The sequence below is a fragment of the Strix aluco genome, chromosome 8 (assembly GCF_031877795.1).
Source record: "Strix aluco isolate bStrAlu1 chromosome 8, bStrAlu1.hap1, whole genome shotgun sequence".
NCBI classification, from domain to species: domain Eukaryota; kingdom Metazoa; phylum Chordata; class Aves; order Strigiformes; family Strigidae; genus Strix; species Strix aluco.
The window spans coordinates 31,725,180-31,738,735 of record NC_133938.1 but is presented as its reverse complement, the minus strand read 5'-3'; the positions used below and the strand labels follow the sequence as shown (position 1 = coordinate 31,738,735).

Below are 13,556 nucleotides of genomic sequence, written 5' to 3'. Positions count from 1 at the left end.
TTATGGGGACGGGGGAGGCAAGAAGCATACAGGCAGCCAGCACGGACAGACAGAGAGGACTTCAGAGAGCCAAAAGTGGCTTGGTGCCTGGTGGCTGTGGGAAAGCCTGTGGTTCAGGAGGCCTGGGGCTGTATAAAGCCATAGAGACCGAAGCCCACAGCTGCAGAGCAGTCTGGGAGATGTTCACCACCCAGACACACAGCAGTCCTCCAGACACGCCATGGCCTGGCTTTCATTCTGCCGACTCCATCAATAGCCGCAGGAATGTTTTTAAGCCAAGTCGGAGAAAGAGAGCTACTGTTCCTGTCTATGCAAGGCTGAGCTGGATGGGATTTCGGGGGTAATTGCCTTGACAGCTTCAAGCATTGGGACTTTATGTGAGTTTCCACCAGTGCCTTTGCTCTGAACAATCACATACAACAAATCATTTTAATGGGTGCCCTATTTTATGGAGACATTTATAGCTGAAACGTATGAAAATCATTTACTTTTTTTTTTTTTTTTAAGTTAAATCTAAGGAGCAAAAACTGCAGGGAATTAAGGTCTCATTTCATGACAGGGGGATGCCGGCAGATCCCCAGTGTGAGCTGATCAAAGGGTAGCACACGGACAACAACTTGACAGCCCAAATTCTGTGCAAACCGATGTCCGTTGCCTTGGGTGGGTCAGCTGAGGGCAGGGCTTTAGTCTGATCTTTCACTCACAGCCGCCTCTTATTCCCGCTGAAGTCAACAGGAGGTTTGCCATGGGCTCCCTCGGTGGGAAGGCGTCCCCTCGGTGGAGCGCCCTGGGTGTCTTCCAGCGGCTGACACAACGGCTGGTGGTGCTCGGCCAAGGCTGCCGAGCCACGCGGGTAAAGTTTTAGAGGTCCAGCTGACTTGGCTGAGCTGTTGAGGCAGGGACGTGCTTGATGCTTGTTCTCCCCGAAGGCTCGCATCCTTACGGGCAGGCTCTCAAGGCTAATAAATGCTAAGAATAGGCAAGGAAAGGATGACACGGCTGCGTGGCACTTGGAGGCGGGGGACGACCCTCGGCAGCACCGGCCCGCCAGGAACGCAAGTGCTGAGCGGAGGCATGGTCTTGCCCCTGGTCCAAGAGCAGTTGTAGCCAGAGCAGTGATCCCATAAAAAGAAAGCGATGCTTGAAGGGAGTGTGGAGAAGTCTGGCTGCACCAGGAATCTGCTGATCCAAACTTCTCGGTAGGAAGAGTCCCATTCACTCCAGTCCAGCTTTTTTTCTTGCTCAGCAGTTCCCAGTGAACCACCCATAGTCCACACCATGTGGGTGATTCGGTCCTGGGCAGGCACCCAGAGCTGTGTAGTTTCAGCCACCTACTAGCTGGGTCTACCAAATGCCCTCTTCTCTAGAGGGAAAGAAAAGAATTGGGCTGTAATACTCAACTTAAACCTTTAATAATGAGTGGTTTGAATTCCCAGTCACACCAGTTAAGGCTTCCATGTCTGTCCTCTTGGCACTTCCCATCTTGCTCTGCACATGTAGCGCAGGATATGACAGCTTGTAAGGGTAGGTAAGGACGAGCTGCAGAAAGCACCTGGGGAGAATGAAGGCGGGTTAAACTAAATATGACAGATAGATGTCATGTACAGGAGCCCCCAGCCCACGCTATCTCGAGGCATCACCAGAGAGGGGAGGTTTAAGGGAAAGTTTTGGGGAAATTTACAGAACCAAGATCCTTTCTCCATCCCCTAGAAACTGTCCCTTCCCTGCTTCTTTCTGCATTCAAGGAATTTCTGCCGCAGTGTGACCAAGCATGCAATGGAGTCCATGGTCTTTGTTGCCTCCCTTGGCATTAGTATCCACTCTAAAAAGAGGACTTTTGCTGGTTGCTCTGAGCTTCCCTCAGCAGGACTCCATCCCTGGGTCAGCTGTAACACTAACACACTTCTATTTTGGGGTCAGGAACAAACCAGTGGCTGACCTGCCTGGAGGATGGCCTCTGGTCACTCCCTGAAGCCTACTGCAAGCTGGAGTGCGATGCTCCCCCTGTGGTGGCCAACGCCAAGCTCCTGGTCCCACGATGCCTTCAGGGGAACCACGACGTGGGCTCAGTCTGTCGCTACAAGTGCAAGCCTGGATACCACGTGGCCGAGAACACAGCGGGCAAGCCTAAGAAGTAAGTCTGTGGTGGGTCTGTTATCACCGTTTCCTTCCTTCTCTTCTCTCAGTGTGAGCAAGGAGGAGAGCTGATGGTATGCTGACAGTCCTGAAGAGCTGATTTGATAGGTACAAGACAGAGCAGCTTGCTCTGGTCGTGCAGATTTCTTGAAATATGAGAGGCATTCCCCTGGTTTAGATGAAAACAGTTGGGAGCAAGATCTAAACTGCTATTGCACATGAGTGTATATTAAGTGCCTTAACCTAAAGCATGCAAATTTTCCCATGCACCTCAACACACTTGTCGCTTGGTGAAAATTAAGCATGTACAGAAGTGTTTGCAGATTCTCAGGTAATTAGATGTAATGAGATGCTGGAAGATTCCTGGAGCTGCTGTCTTTCCTAAAAGTGATAAAACGTAGATCGAGACACTGGGAATTGTAAGAATGAATGACTGCCTTTTGTCAGAGTTAACATTTTACCCCCTGCACATCTTGGCTAAATTTAATCTCGAGCACTGTCATTTCAATTGGAGAAGATTTTTCCTGATGCTTTGGGGAAAAATTCCTGGTGATTCACTAGCCCTGCGCTCAGCCAATCTTGTGACGCTGGGGGGTAAAGCAGCATTTTGTCTGCAACGCCTTCAGCTGAAGTCCCTGTTGGGTACGGTCACTAAAGACTCCCTGGCACTGGCCTGGTCCTCCCCAGAGTCTTGACGCTAGCCCAAATCAGGTAATTATGTGCTAATTGTTTAATGCCCCCTTCCAGTTTTAATTGGATGCAGACTTCATCTCTACTTTGCTCTGGGGTAGGGTTGTTGTGCACTGGGAAGCAGTTGCCAAATTTCTTGCCTTGTAATGAAGGAAGTGGTTTCTGTAAACAGCTTTTCACAGTGTTAGGAGCATTTCTTGGGCCAAGGGGAGCTGAGCAAATTATGATTATGGCTATGATCACATGGACTGCTTTGCAAACTGCAGAGCAGCTTGCGTGCCTGTGGCATTTCAGGCACTGGACGTGCAATCAGATCAACTCAGCTTGCAAAGTTAGGCCATCTCAGTCATGCTACGGCAACTGCTGGTAAAAAAGATGCCCTCTGGGACTTCCTGAGGCTCCTCTGGTGTGTGTATAACTACCCTATGGGTCTGAACAGCTTGTGAGACAAGTCGAGGAAAATCATGCAAAGTGGTTTACATTTTCATAGCAATGCATGTCGACATAACATTTTCACATTTGCTATTATCATTACTACTAATTTGTCTAATATCTTTGATGCTAGAGTACGATCTTGTTACTTTAAGCAAAAAACATTAACAGAAACAGAAAATTCATTGCTTTCTCATCATGCAGATTAACTGCTATGTGAGTGGCCTGATTCAAAGCAAAAGCCTTTCCTTGGAAGTGTAAATGCTGGTGTACCATCGCATCTGGAGCTCTGTGTATACACTGAGCATGAGTACAAACCCATGTAGTGAGTAGCAGCTACTAGCCAGTAAGCAGGCCAGTCAATTGCTGGATTGTTGGAAATCCTTCTGGTGTTTCAGCCCCAGCAGGCGGAGGATGGGAGATGTCAGAGTGAGAGCTTGCTTTGTTCCAGCCAGTTTTGGAGAAAGCAAGTTATTGAGGGTGATGGAGAGCTCTGGAAGGGGCTGGCGCTGGTGGGGGCACAGGCAGGGTCTCAGCTGGTGATTTGGACATCAGGTTTTGCAGTCTTCTGAAGTATTTCTGGGTCCAGCAAACTGAGTTCTTGATCTTCTCCCTGTTGTCCATCAACCCAGCAAGAACCAGCCTTGCTAAAGGATTTAGTGCCATACACGTGTTGATGGCATAAGAAAACAAGACTCTCTATGTGTACTACATATTGGACAATCAGGCACGATCTACCGTTGACACTGAAGACTTCTCATGCCAGCTAACTATCTCAACCTTGGAAATATCATCAGGCTCCCTTTGAATTATTCCTCTAGCTCTAGTGATCGTGCCTTTTTAGAGGGGAACAATGGAGGGAGTGTGACCCCCCAGCTGGCCTTGCCAGCAGCTATGGGGCTCGGTCTGTTTTCCAGGGAAGGTGTAGAGGCATCTTAGGGTGCTCATGGATTCCCAAGGGATCAGTCCACTCTGCTACTATGTGAAAGACAGACTCAACTTCTCACAGCACTGTTATAAGAAGATTGGTCATTTCCTTCAAGGGTTGCTTGTAAGCACCTTCCTTCAGGGATGGCTTCAGATCCCCTGTGGACAGTGACAGTTAAGCTGTAATATGAGTGAGCAGGAACTCAACCCAGCCAGCGCTCAGCATCACCTCCTGACTAGCTGCGGCTTTGATCAGCCTTCTGGAGTGCCTTTCTTTGTCACACACCTTGTAAAACACCATGGCTGCTGGTGTTTTACCAGCACAGTGTTGTACCCCCTGGACTGGGGACCCAACCCTGGGGCCTTGCTTCTCACACAGTAGGGCTATGGTGTCCACCTTATGCAGGCCTGAGCCATGGTGAGATTCAGATGTCTCTGTTCAAGCTGAGATGCTCTTGGACACAGATATTCATGCTATTTTATCACTTCTGTTTTGTTAGTTGAATTTTACTGCAGGGGCAGTAAGGAAGATTAGAATCCTGCAATCTTAGTTGAAATTCATTTCCCATAGCACAAGTAGAAGAGAAAGGGGATGAAGAAATCTGTTGTCTCATGGAAGATACTTTTATCTATTAACCTGGGTGAGGAAAGGCCCTTCAGAAATCACTGCTTGTCTACAAGGAATCCTTGAGGAAATCTTGATTGTGTAATCAAGATCTTGCCAGAGATTTTCTGCTTCTCTGCTGGCAGGATCATCTGACTGACAATTCTTACATGAAGGCTAAAGCTTCTTTGACTCTTCCTAAAGGAAATCGGTTTTCAGCCTGGAGAGTCCACATAACAGCCTGGTTTTCAGCTGCCAAGCTGTTTCACGTATAACCCCAAAACAATGGTAATGAGGAAAACTTAATGTATGCATTGTTCATTTGTGCTTTCTGATGGGAGGTTTCTGGTTTTGGGCAGCATCTGTCCAAAGCCAGCACCAACCTACCCACCTGGATCACACAGAGAAATGAATTGTCAAGGAGCAATGTTTGGCATCGTCCACAGCTGCAGCTTTGAAAAGAGCTGGCCTGAAAGTCAGAGGTCAGATACTTTGGGGAAAATGGGCATCACCCCTGCAGTGGTCCTTGCTGTTGTTTCCACCATGAAGTGCCATCTGAAGGAGCTCTCTAAAAGGAATATCTAGGATGTCCTTTAGAGGAGCACTCTAATGCTGAGGGGGTGCTCTCGATTTGGGAACTGAAAAGATCAGACCCTGCAGAGTGGTTGTTTCACTTGCACAATGCAGCGTGATTCCTTGGAGAGAAGAGATTTGGGGATCTCAAAGCCACCTTTGTGAGGGCTTGAGGCCCTTCTGATAGCCTGTGGGAATGAAGCAAAGAAGAATGAGGTATCCAGGTCTTTTCAGGTAGCTTTGAAAGTCTCAGCCTGCATTTTGACCAGAAATCAAGGGAGCGGAGTGCAGCCCCCTGATGAGCTTCCATGGAGATGTCAGCCCCTCCATGTCCTCTCCTTGTTCAAAGACTATGGAGATCATGAAAGAGGGAGAGGAGTTGGGAGAATGTGGAGGACAAAATGGACTGGAAGGAACTAGCAGACCAGTGGCTGGAAATACATCAGAAAGATTGCAGCAGGCAAATCAGGACAACCTGTCCTGGGAACATCGGAGTTTAGCAGGGCACAGGGCCACTGTACATTTGTGGTGGGTGCAAAGGTGTGGGGTGCTTGCTGCTTCTGCCCACATCTGGCCCCTTCCAGATAAAAGGCAAACGCCCACACAGCTGAGGGAGCCAAACAGCCAGGTAAAGAAAGCACTGGCTGTCAAACAGACTCCTGTGTCGCTTCCACTTCTAAGGTCCCTGATGAAGATTTACAGCACAGGTTGCCCAGGCTGTTTGGAGCAGAGCAGCAGAGGTCCTACAAGCTGGTGTTGCTTTCTTTCAATTTACTAACAAATCTCCCTCCTTCCCCTCTATTCTTTTGAAGCTGTCAGTCTCCTACCATAGGAGATGAGGCTTTAGGCTTTATCACCATTCCTGTATGGCGGACCCAGTACATGGCTGGATCCCAGCCAGGCTCCTGCGTGCTCAGCTCCTGGAGCCGGGTGAGTGCTCATGCCTTCACGTCAGACGCAGCCCTCGCTGGCCTCAGACGTCTCCCCTGCCTCCCCTACCCATTAGGTATCCGCTTGCCTGTTTGGAGGGGGAAGCTTTGACTCCAATTTTCCTGGCCCCCTTGTTAATCCTTGAGAAATGCTTCTAACCCAGACCAGAAGAAGTTAAGGGTTCTGGAAATTTCAAGCTGCTATGAGGTTTTATATATTTTTTTTTTTTTTTTTTTTTTTTAAAGCCTCTCCTTTCACTTCTCTGTGTCTTAATATAAACTGCTCACTTCCTATGTGTGGCAGTGGTCCACACACCACCTTCTACGCTGGGGTCAGCCCAGGCTAGCCCTGTTTGAAGTTCCCCAGCACAGATACTGGTGGTGGGGTGAGCCTCCAGAGTGAGGTGGTTTCTCCCCCCAGACCTAGGTGGGGTGCAGGTCTGGGCAGAGGTGGGAGAGGCTGTGCACAGTGCCGGCCCCTGCTGGGATCACTCTAGCACCACATCAAGACATGAAGCCCTGGTGAAGATGATGGGGTTCTGATGGGCCTCTGAACCACACCGTGTACCTGTGCAAACTGCAGCTCCTGCGGCGTGTCCTCCCCATGCACTGCCCCTGTCCCCAGGTCTTCCTGGGCAAAGGGCCTCTGCCATGATTTGGAGGAGCAATAGGGAGGTGCAGTGTCTACATCTGCTATACCCCAGTGACCCATGGGGGAGTGAGTAGTAGCATGTGGCTGGGATGCTCCTGGTTTGTAAATGAGTTTGCTTGGTGCTTGAGGCATTGCTGTTGCAGTGAGGCTTTGCACCACCAGTTTGCTCCTCTGACCGTGATGACATCAGCTTAACCCCCAGCTATTTACCCCCTGCAAGTTGTACGGCTGGATCACACCCTGAGTGCCAGGCAATTCAAGAAAAGGAAAATGCTACTTGAGGACCTGGACATCCAACATGGGATCAGTACCTCTAGGCATGCTCCTCAGCTCACCTTTAAAGGTGGGCAAAGCAAAGCATTCAGACAGACAAGGGAGGAGGCAAGGTCTGATGGGGACATCTTTGAAAGGCAGTGACCATCATCCCAGTGGAAAAGACAAGCAACCAAGAAAGTTAAATTAGGGGTGGGCTGAAACCAAAGATGTCCACTATGGGATCCAGAGTTGCTCCTCCTCGCCACCCTTCCAAAATAGTAGGTAGTTGCAGTTCCCTTCAGTCAATTCAAGGCTACTGCTCTCGAGGTGAGTTTGCAGCACCACTTACTGCTCAGGTGCTTACACTGTGGCCACCCACACTCCTGGTGTGGTCGGGTGGGAAGATCTGTGCGGAGTTCTGTGCCGGGGGACCTGCCACACCCCATCCCTTCCCCTGCCTGCCTCCATGCTACCTGCCGGAGCCTGAATTCACTACAGCAGAAACCCACTGCCCCCTTATACAGTCCATAAGGAAAAACAGATCCCTGATTTCTGAAGGGAGAAGGGAAATCTATAAAAGCTGCAAATATTTAACAAGATGAGAATGTTTCAAAAAGCTTTCAAATTTCCCATCCAGGAGTTCCCAGCAGAAATGTGATGGAGATGACCACCAGCTCCTGCCCCAGGTCTGGTGGTGGGGTGTGGATGGGGTGCCATCACCGCTCCAGGTTGTGTGTCCCCTCTCCATGCGTTGGAGGCATCTGGGTGGCCCCATGCAATGGCTGCTGCTGCTCAGAACAAGGGGCAGTTTAGTGCCTCCTCCCGGGGGGTTCTCTAACCTAGTTAAACCCCGCTCTGCATACCTGCATCATGCTATAAGCTTCATAACGTGGTGTCTGGAGCCCTGCTTGCTGGCACCGGTGGTGGGAGAGGGCAGAGGTAAGCAGGCCATCTAGTAAAGAAGGACAGGAGTGAGGTGGGGAGAAGCCTCATTAAGGACAGAGCAATCAGCACTGGCTCAGGCAAAGCCCATCAGCACTGTCAAAACCTCTGTGTCAAAGTCTGCAGTTGTGGTGACATGTCCTCTTCTGGGAGAGCAGTCCCCAGCCAACCCGATGCGTGGTGGGGTCTTGATACCTCTATATAAAAGATGCAGTGTCTCTATCATTGCCAAAGACAGGAGACTGAAAAGCGGGTGGGCTCTGCTCCTGAACTTTTTCTTCCTTTCTTTTTTATCATTTTTTTGGCAAGTAGGTTGCGCCTGGGCTGTTTTTGCAGCACAGGATGGTATTGGTCTGCTGCAGTATGACAGCCCCTCGGCAAGAGCGGGATTGACAGATCTGGCTGGAGTACAAAGAGGAGCCTCAGGAGTAGCTGGGTGCAGGCCAGCAGGATTTACTGGTGAAGGCTCACTCCATCCAGCAAAGTATGTAGCTACTGGCGGTAGGACAAAGCAGCCCAGGACTTGCAGGGTCTGCAAGGCAGAGAGGAACAGTTTAGAGGCACCAGGAGAGGCAGGGAGCAATGGGGTGGTGAGTGCAAGGAAAAAACATCCAGCTCTCCTAAATCAGTGTGATTTACCCCCAATGAGGGGAAGAAAAGGTCGTGGTTGAGTGTGGGCTGTCCTTTCAGGAGGACCTGCCCGTGGTTAGGGCTGTGATGGTGTGAGTAAGGCCCAGGCAGGGGGACTTGGTTGTGCTCCAGGAGAGATGTCTCTAGGCTTCTCCTGCCTCTGTGTGATGCTTGGTACGGCCAAGGTGGGGTTTGTTTGGGGTGCTGCAGCCCAACCTGGTGTCTGTGTTTCCCCAGGAAGTTCCTGAAGGTCCAGTGCCTGGAGAGTGGGCAGTGGGAAACGGGGCGCTGCGTCCCCGTGGTGTGCGAGCCACCCCCTCCTGTCTTCGAGGGCATGTACAACTGCACCCAGGGCTTCGAGCTGGACAGCCAGTGCGTCCTCAACTGCGAGCAGCAGGGACAACAGGTGAGTGACTTGGGGGTGAGGCAGAGATCGGCCAAGCATTGTGCTTTGGAGAACCCAAAAGCAGCTTGACCATCCCCAGGGCCACATGCCCTTGTACAACCAAACAGCAGTTGCCCTGCAAACCCAAAGCTTTTCTTGCTTCATACCAGCACATGGCGGACCACTGCCTGGGGTGCTCTCCTTCTCCCTGGTGACCCTTCCAAAAAGCACTGGTCCTAAGCAAGCCTGCTTGTCTTGAGTGAAAAGGGTCAGAAAGCAAAAGTAGAGGGTTTCCAGTGGGTTTGGGGAGCTGATGTGAATGCATTTGCCTGGGATGATGGGCAACCTTGCTGCAGCAGGCTTGCTAGACAAGGGGCTTGCGTGGGGATGGAGGCTGCTGCCTGACAGGCTTTTCCACCCAGGTTTTGCATCCAACCTGCTGGAAGGGTCTTGTTAAAAGAAGTGTGGTTGTGTCCCTCTGGTGGGATCCAGCAGCAGCTGGAAAACAATTTGCTTTCTGGTTGGTACTACAAAGCACTCATAAGCTGGACCAGATGGCGGCAACCCGGCTGCCCCGGACAACTTCCCTCTGGACTTTGCTGGCAGGAGGGGGGTCCTTGCATTTTTCTGCCACCGGAGCTGGGCAGCAGCCAGGCAGGGTAAGCCCTGCCACTGCTGGTAGTAATGCCAGCTGCTCTTCCTCTGCTTTGCAGGTTCCCATCGTCTGCACCAAGGAGGGCTTATGGACAGAGGAGTTCAAACTGTGCGAGAGCTTACGGGGCACCTGCCCACCACCCCTGGAGCTGAATTTTGTGGAGTACAAGTGTGAGCAGGGGCACGGCATAGGTGAGGGCATGCAAAAGCTAAACAGTAAACCAAACCTTATGTTGACTCAGCCCTCCTAGAGAGCTGAAGGTCACGATGACTCTTCTTGTACCAATCCCTGCTAAATATATGAAAAAAAATCCTGTTCTCTCTTCCATCCTCTTTCTAAACCAGGGGTGGCTTTAGCCTTGTGCATGCCCTGGTTGTACTCATGGGCAAGACTCAAAGCTAAAGCTGGATCCAGTGTAAGCATCTCTCTTGTCAGAAGGAGCAGGGACATGTCTCTAGGGCAAACCCAGCCCTTTGCAGTAATTTTCCTAATCTCTAGCCCTCCATCCCTGCTGAGGTCTCTCGACTTGTTAATACTGCTGCCATTTGCAGGTTTAATGTGGCAGGTCCTAGATAAAAGCCGCAGTGACAATTGTGTGTAACAGGGCACTTTCACCAGATGAGGGACCACATCATCCATTTCTTTTTTCAGAACTTGGTCGCTTTGCACTTTCAGGAAAAGCTGCAATGCTCGGTGACAGTCGTTGCATCTTGCCTGGCATCCTGCTGGACAGGACACTTGAGCAAAGCCTATATAACTCTGAAGCAAACACACCAGTCATCTGGGTCTAATCAAAACTGGCTGAGGCAGTCTAAGGACAGGGCCTGCTAACATTAAGCTTTGGACAGACCTGATGTGTGGCTGAGGTTAGGGCTGGGATCCACCAGGTTTTCTAAGGTGGTTTTTGCAGCTTTTTTATTTCCTGAGTCATAGGAAGGCAGTGGGAATTCAGTGGGATAGAAGAACTATGAAAGATGCTTCCTAACATGTCAACAAACATCCAATAGCATCCAGGCCAGACTTATTTTCATGCTGGATCCCACGTCCTGCCATCAGGGCTTGAATCTGTCTCATCAGGGCGTGTTGAATTTTCGTCTCATCTGGGAGGAGGGAACTGGCCACAACTCCTGTAGGCTCTTGCATAATTCAGGATTTGAGGAAGGAAATGTCATCGCAGGTTGGGAGGAAAAGGGTCTCCTCTATGTCTGCCTCTACCCTCAGTGAGGAGTCTACATGTTTGGGTCTGGTGCCCTTCTGTAAAATATCATTGCCTGGTTCCTGATGGAGTCCTCAAGGCTCTCTCTCCTCCTGCAGGTGCTGTGTGCATACCTTCCTGTATCATACCTCCCAGCGACCCTGTCATACTGCCCGAAAATGTAACTGCTGAGACTATGGATCACCATCTGCAGCCCACCAGAGTCCAGGTAAACAGGGAGGTGGATTCCTCTAGCAGAGGGTTTGTTGGCAGCATAGAGGGGAGACCCCCTTCTCTCTATCTAGTGTTTTTTAACCAAAATCTCTTTGACTTGGGTGAAGAAGGGTAAGATTTGGAAAAACAAGCAGCATAAGTGAGCTTGGAGCTGGCTGGCCCTCTCCAAGGAGCTGCCCAGGCTGCATGCTCTGGAGGTACCTGCTGCTCCCCATAACCAGGTTCCAGTGCCAAGGTCCCCCCTCCCACCGCTTCTTTCTCTCTTCCCTCTTCTGTGGATGCTACTGAACAGCTCCTGCTCTCCCGTACCAAAGTTCAGCATAAGTTATCAGCTCCTAAGCCAGCTTTCAAGGACTCGCAGGATACCACAATGAATGAAGTTAAATGCAGGAATCCCGCTGATTTTTCGGGACGTGCCATATGCCTAAACCTACTAAGCTGCTGTTATTGTCAGCTAGTGTGCTGGGAGACCAAAAACCACCCCTGGCACAGCATAAGCCTGGGTCCCCGATTACCTGGCAGCAGAGATGCAATCCCAGGCAGGCATCTCTCTGCCAGGGAGGAGGCAGGGCACTGTCAGCTGAAAGGTGTCTCTGGCTGCCAGGACCCGCTGGCCGGCCGGTTGCTTCTGCTGCTGGAACAGGGGAGCCTTTCCCTCCCCATCTCTTACTCATTTTGTAGGCAAAACAACTCAAATAGCTCAAATAGTTTGGATCCTCATGGCACGACTTTCCCAAAAAGCAGCTCCGCTGGGGTAATATTTCTTAAAATAAAAATGAGATGCATAAGGAAGGAGGTGGAACAAAGAAAAGCAAACAGTCTTCCCAGGAGCCAGCACTCCCATCCAAACACTTTCCCCTCCTCCTGGGAAGCCGCAGGAGGCCCAGCATCGTGCTTGTGGATACTACTGTATGTCGCCTTGAATCAGACCCACGACGGATCGCTGCCGGGGGGTGAGGACGCCCGGGGCGTGTGGGATGGTTAAGCACGAGCCTTGGAAGGAGTCCTCGCCTTTGAGGGATTGGATGGCTTGGCCTGTCGAGGTGGTGGTTGTTCAGCTTCCCTTTCACCGCCACCGCGGGCTTTCGTGCAAAGGAGGCATTTTGCAGAGAGGAGGAGGAGGGAGGGGAGGCGTTATTTTAAGAAGCAGTGGCTTCCCCTTGCCAGGAGCGTCTTGTTTTCCTCTCTGCCCTGGCTTCTGCCTCGCTCCCTGCTTTGCTCCTCCAACCCTCCAGCAGCTTGCCATTCTTGGGAGCTGCTGTGCTCCTGAGGTGGTGGAGAGGATGGGGCAAACCACACAGGGAGATGCAGTGGGCACTTGGGGAGGGCATGGTCCTGTTTTGCTTTCAGCTCTGATCCATTGCATCCTGCGGCAGAGCAGGTTTGTCCCTCTGCCTTTATTTCCCAGCCTGGAATATGAGTATACTAGTATGGATATGCTAAAATGCCATTTAAGTTGCACAACAACCACATATGAAACACCCCAGTAGGGTTAAGATGCAAACATCCTCCGGGCTGAGCACGAACAGGCTAGCTCAGCCAACATCCTCAGCCTCTGCCCCGTCTGATGGCAGCTCCCTCTGAGTCTGCCTTCCCTGCGCTGGCTGAGGATGTCCAGGACCTCACCCTGTCCCAATGTGGGCAGAGATGGCTCATCCTCAGCTGCTGTGCCATCCAGGAATGATGGAGCTGGTCTGCTTGCTGCTGCAGATTTCGGATGGGAGGCTTGAAGAAAACATATGTGTCCCTCTGGGTGATTCCTGTGCTGTGAAGGGCATCCTAGGACACTTTCACAGGCCAGCCATCATTTTATGGGGCCTCAGATTTCAAAGTCTGCCTGAACTTTACAAGGAGGAAATTGCATGTGTGGTGGGGCTTTTCTTCCCCCTGTATAATCATGAGTGCTCCCCACAAACCCCTGCTGAATGAGCGGGACAGCGCTTTCCAGCATGATGAAACAGAGCTCTTCACATCTCGCTCCTGTGTCCAGTTGGCTGCAACAGCTGAGTTTGTGCCTTGTAAATACCAGTGATAACCTCAGCCCCATGAGTGAACATAAGTCTGGCAAATCTGCTTCAGACCAGGTCCAGGGAGGTGAGTCCTCCTGGGACCTGGTTCTTGGAGCCTGAGCAGGGGTCAATGAGAAAATTGAGGCAGGCACTGAGTGATGACTGGCTGAACCCCCATCCTGTGGGAGCGAGAAGCTGGTGAATCCAGCATCACGCAGAGAGGTGATGGCAGACTCAGCCTGTTGTGGCCCTGGGTGGCTTCCTCCAAGCACCAGCTTGTAGTCGGGTCAGCCACCGTGAGGTGGCAC

The 13,556-nt window shown here is 51.0% G+C and overlaps 1 protein-coding gene across 1 annotated transcript in view; it reads left to right on the top strand.

Moving 5' to 3' along the window:
- Window positions 1–13,556, top strand: part of PAPPA2 (pappalysin 2) — a 94,554-nt gene that overhangs the window by 62,991 nt on the left and 18,007 nt on the right. The window contains exons 16-19 of the mRNA XM_074831690.1: window positions 1,921–2,134; window positions 9,008–9,176; window positions 9,869–10,001; window positions 11,125–11,234. Coding sequence (XP_074687791.1) covers window positions 1,921–2,134; window positions 9,008–9,176; window positions 9,869–10,001; window positions 11,125–11,234 — 626 coding nt within the window. The remainder of the gene's footprint in view (window positions 1–1,920; window positions 2,135–9,007; window positions 9,177–9,868; window positions 10,002–11,124; window positions 11,235–13,556) is intronic.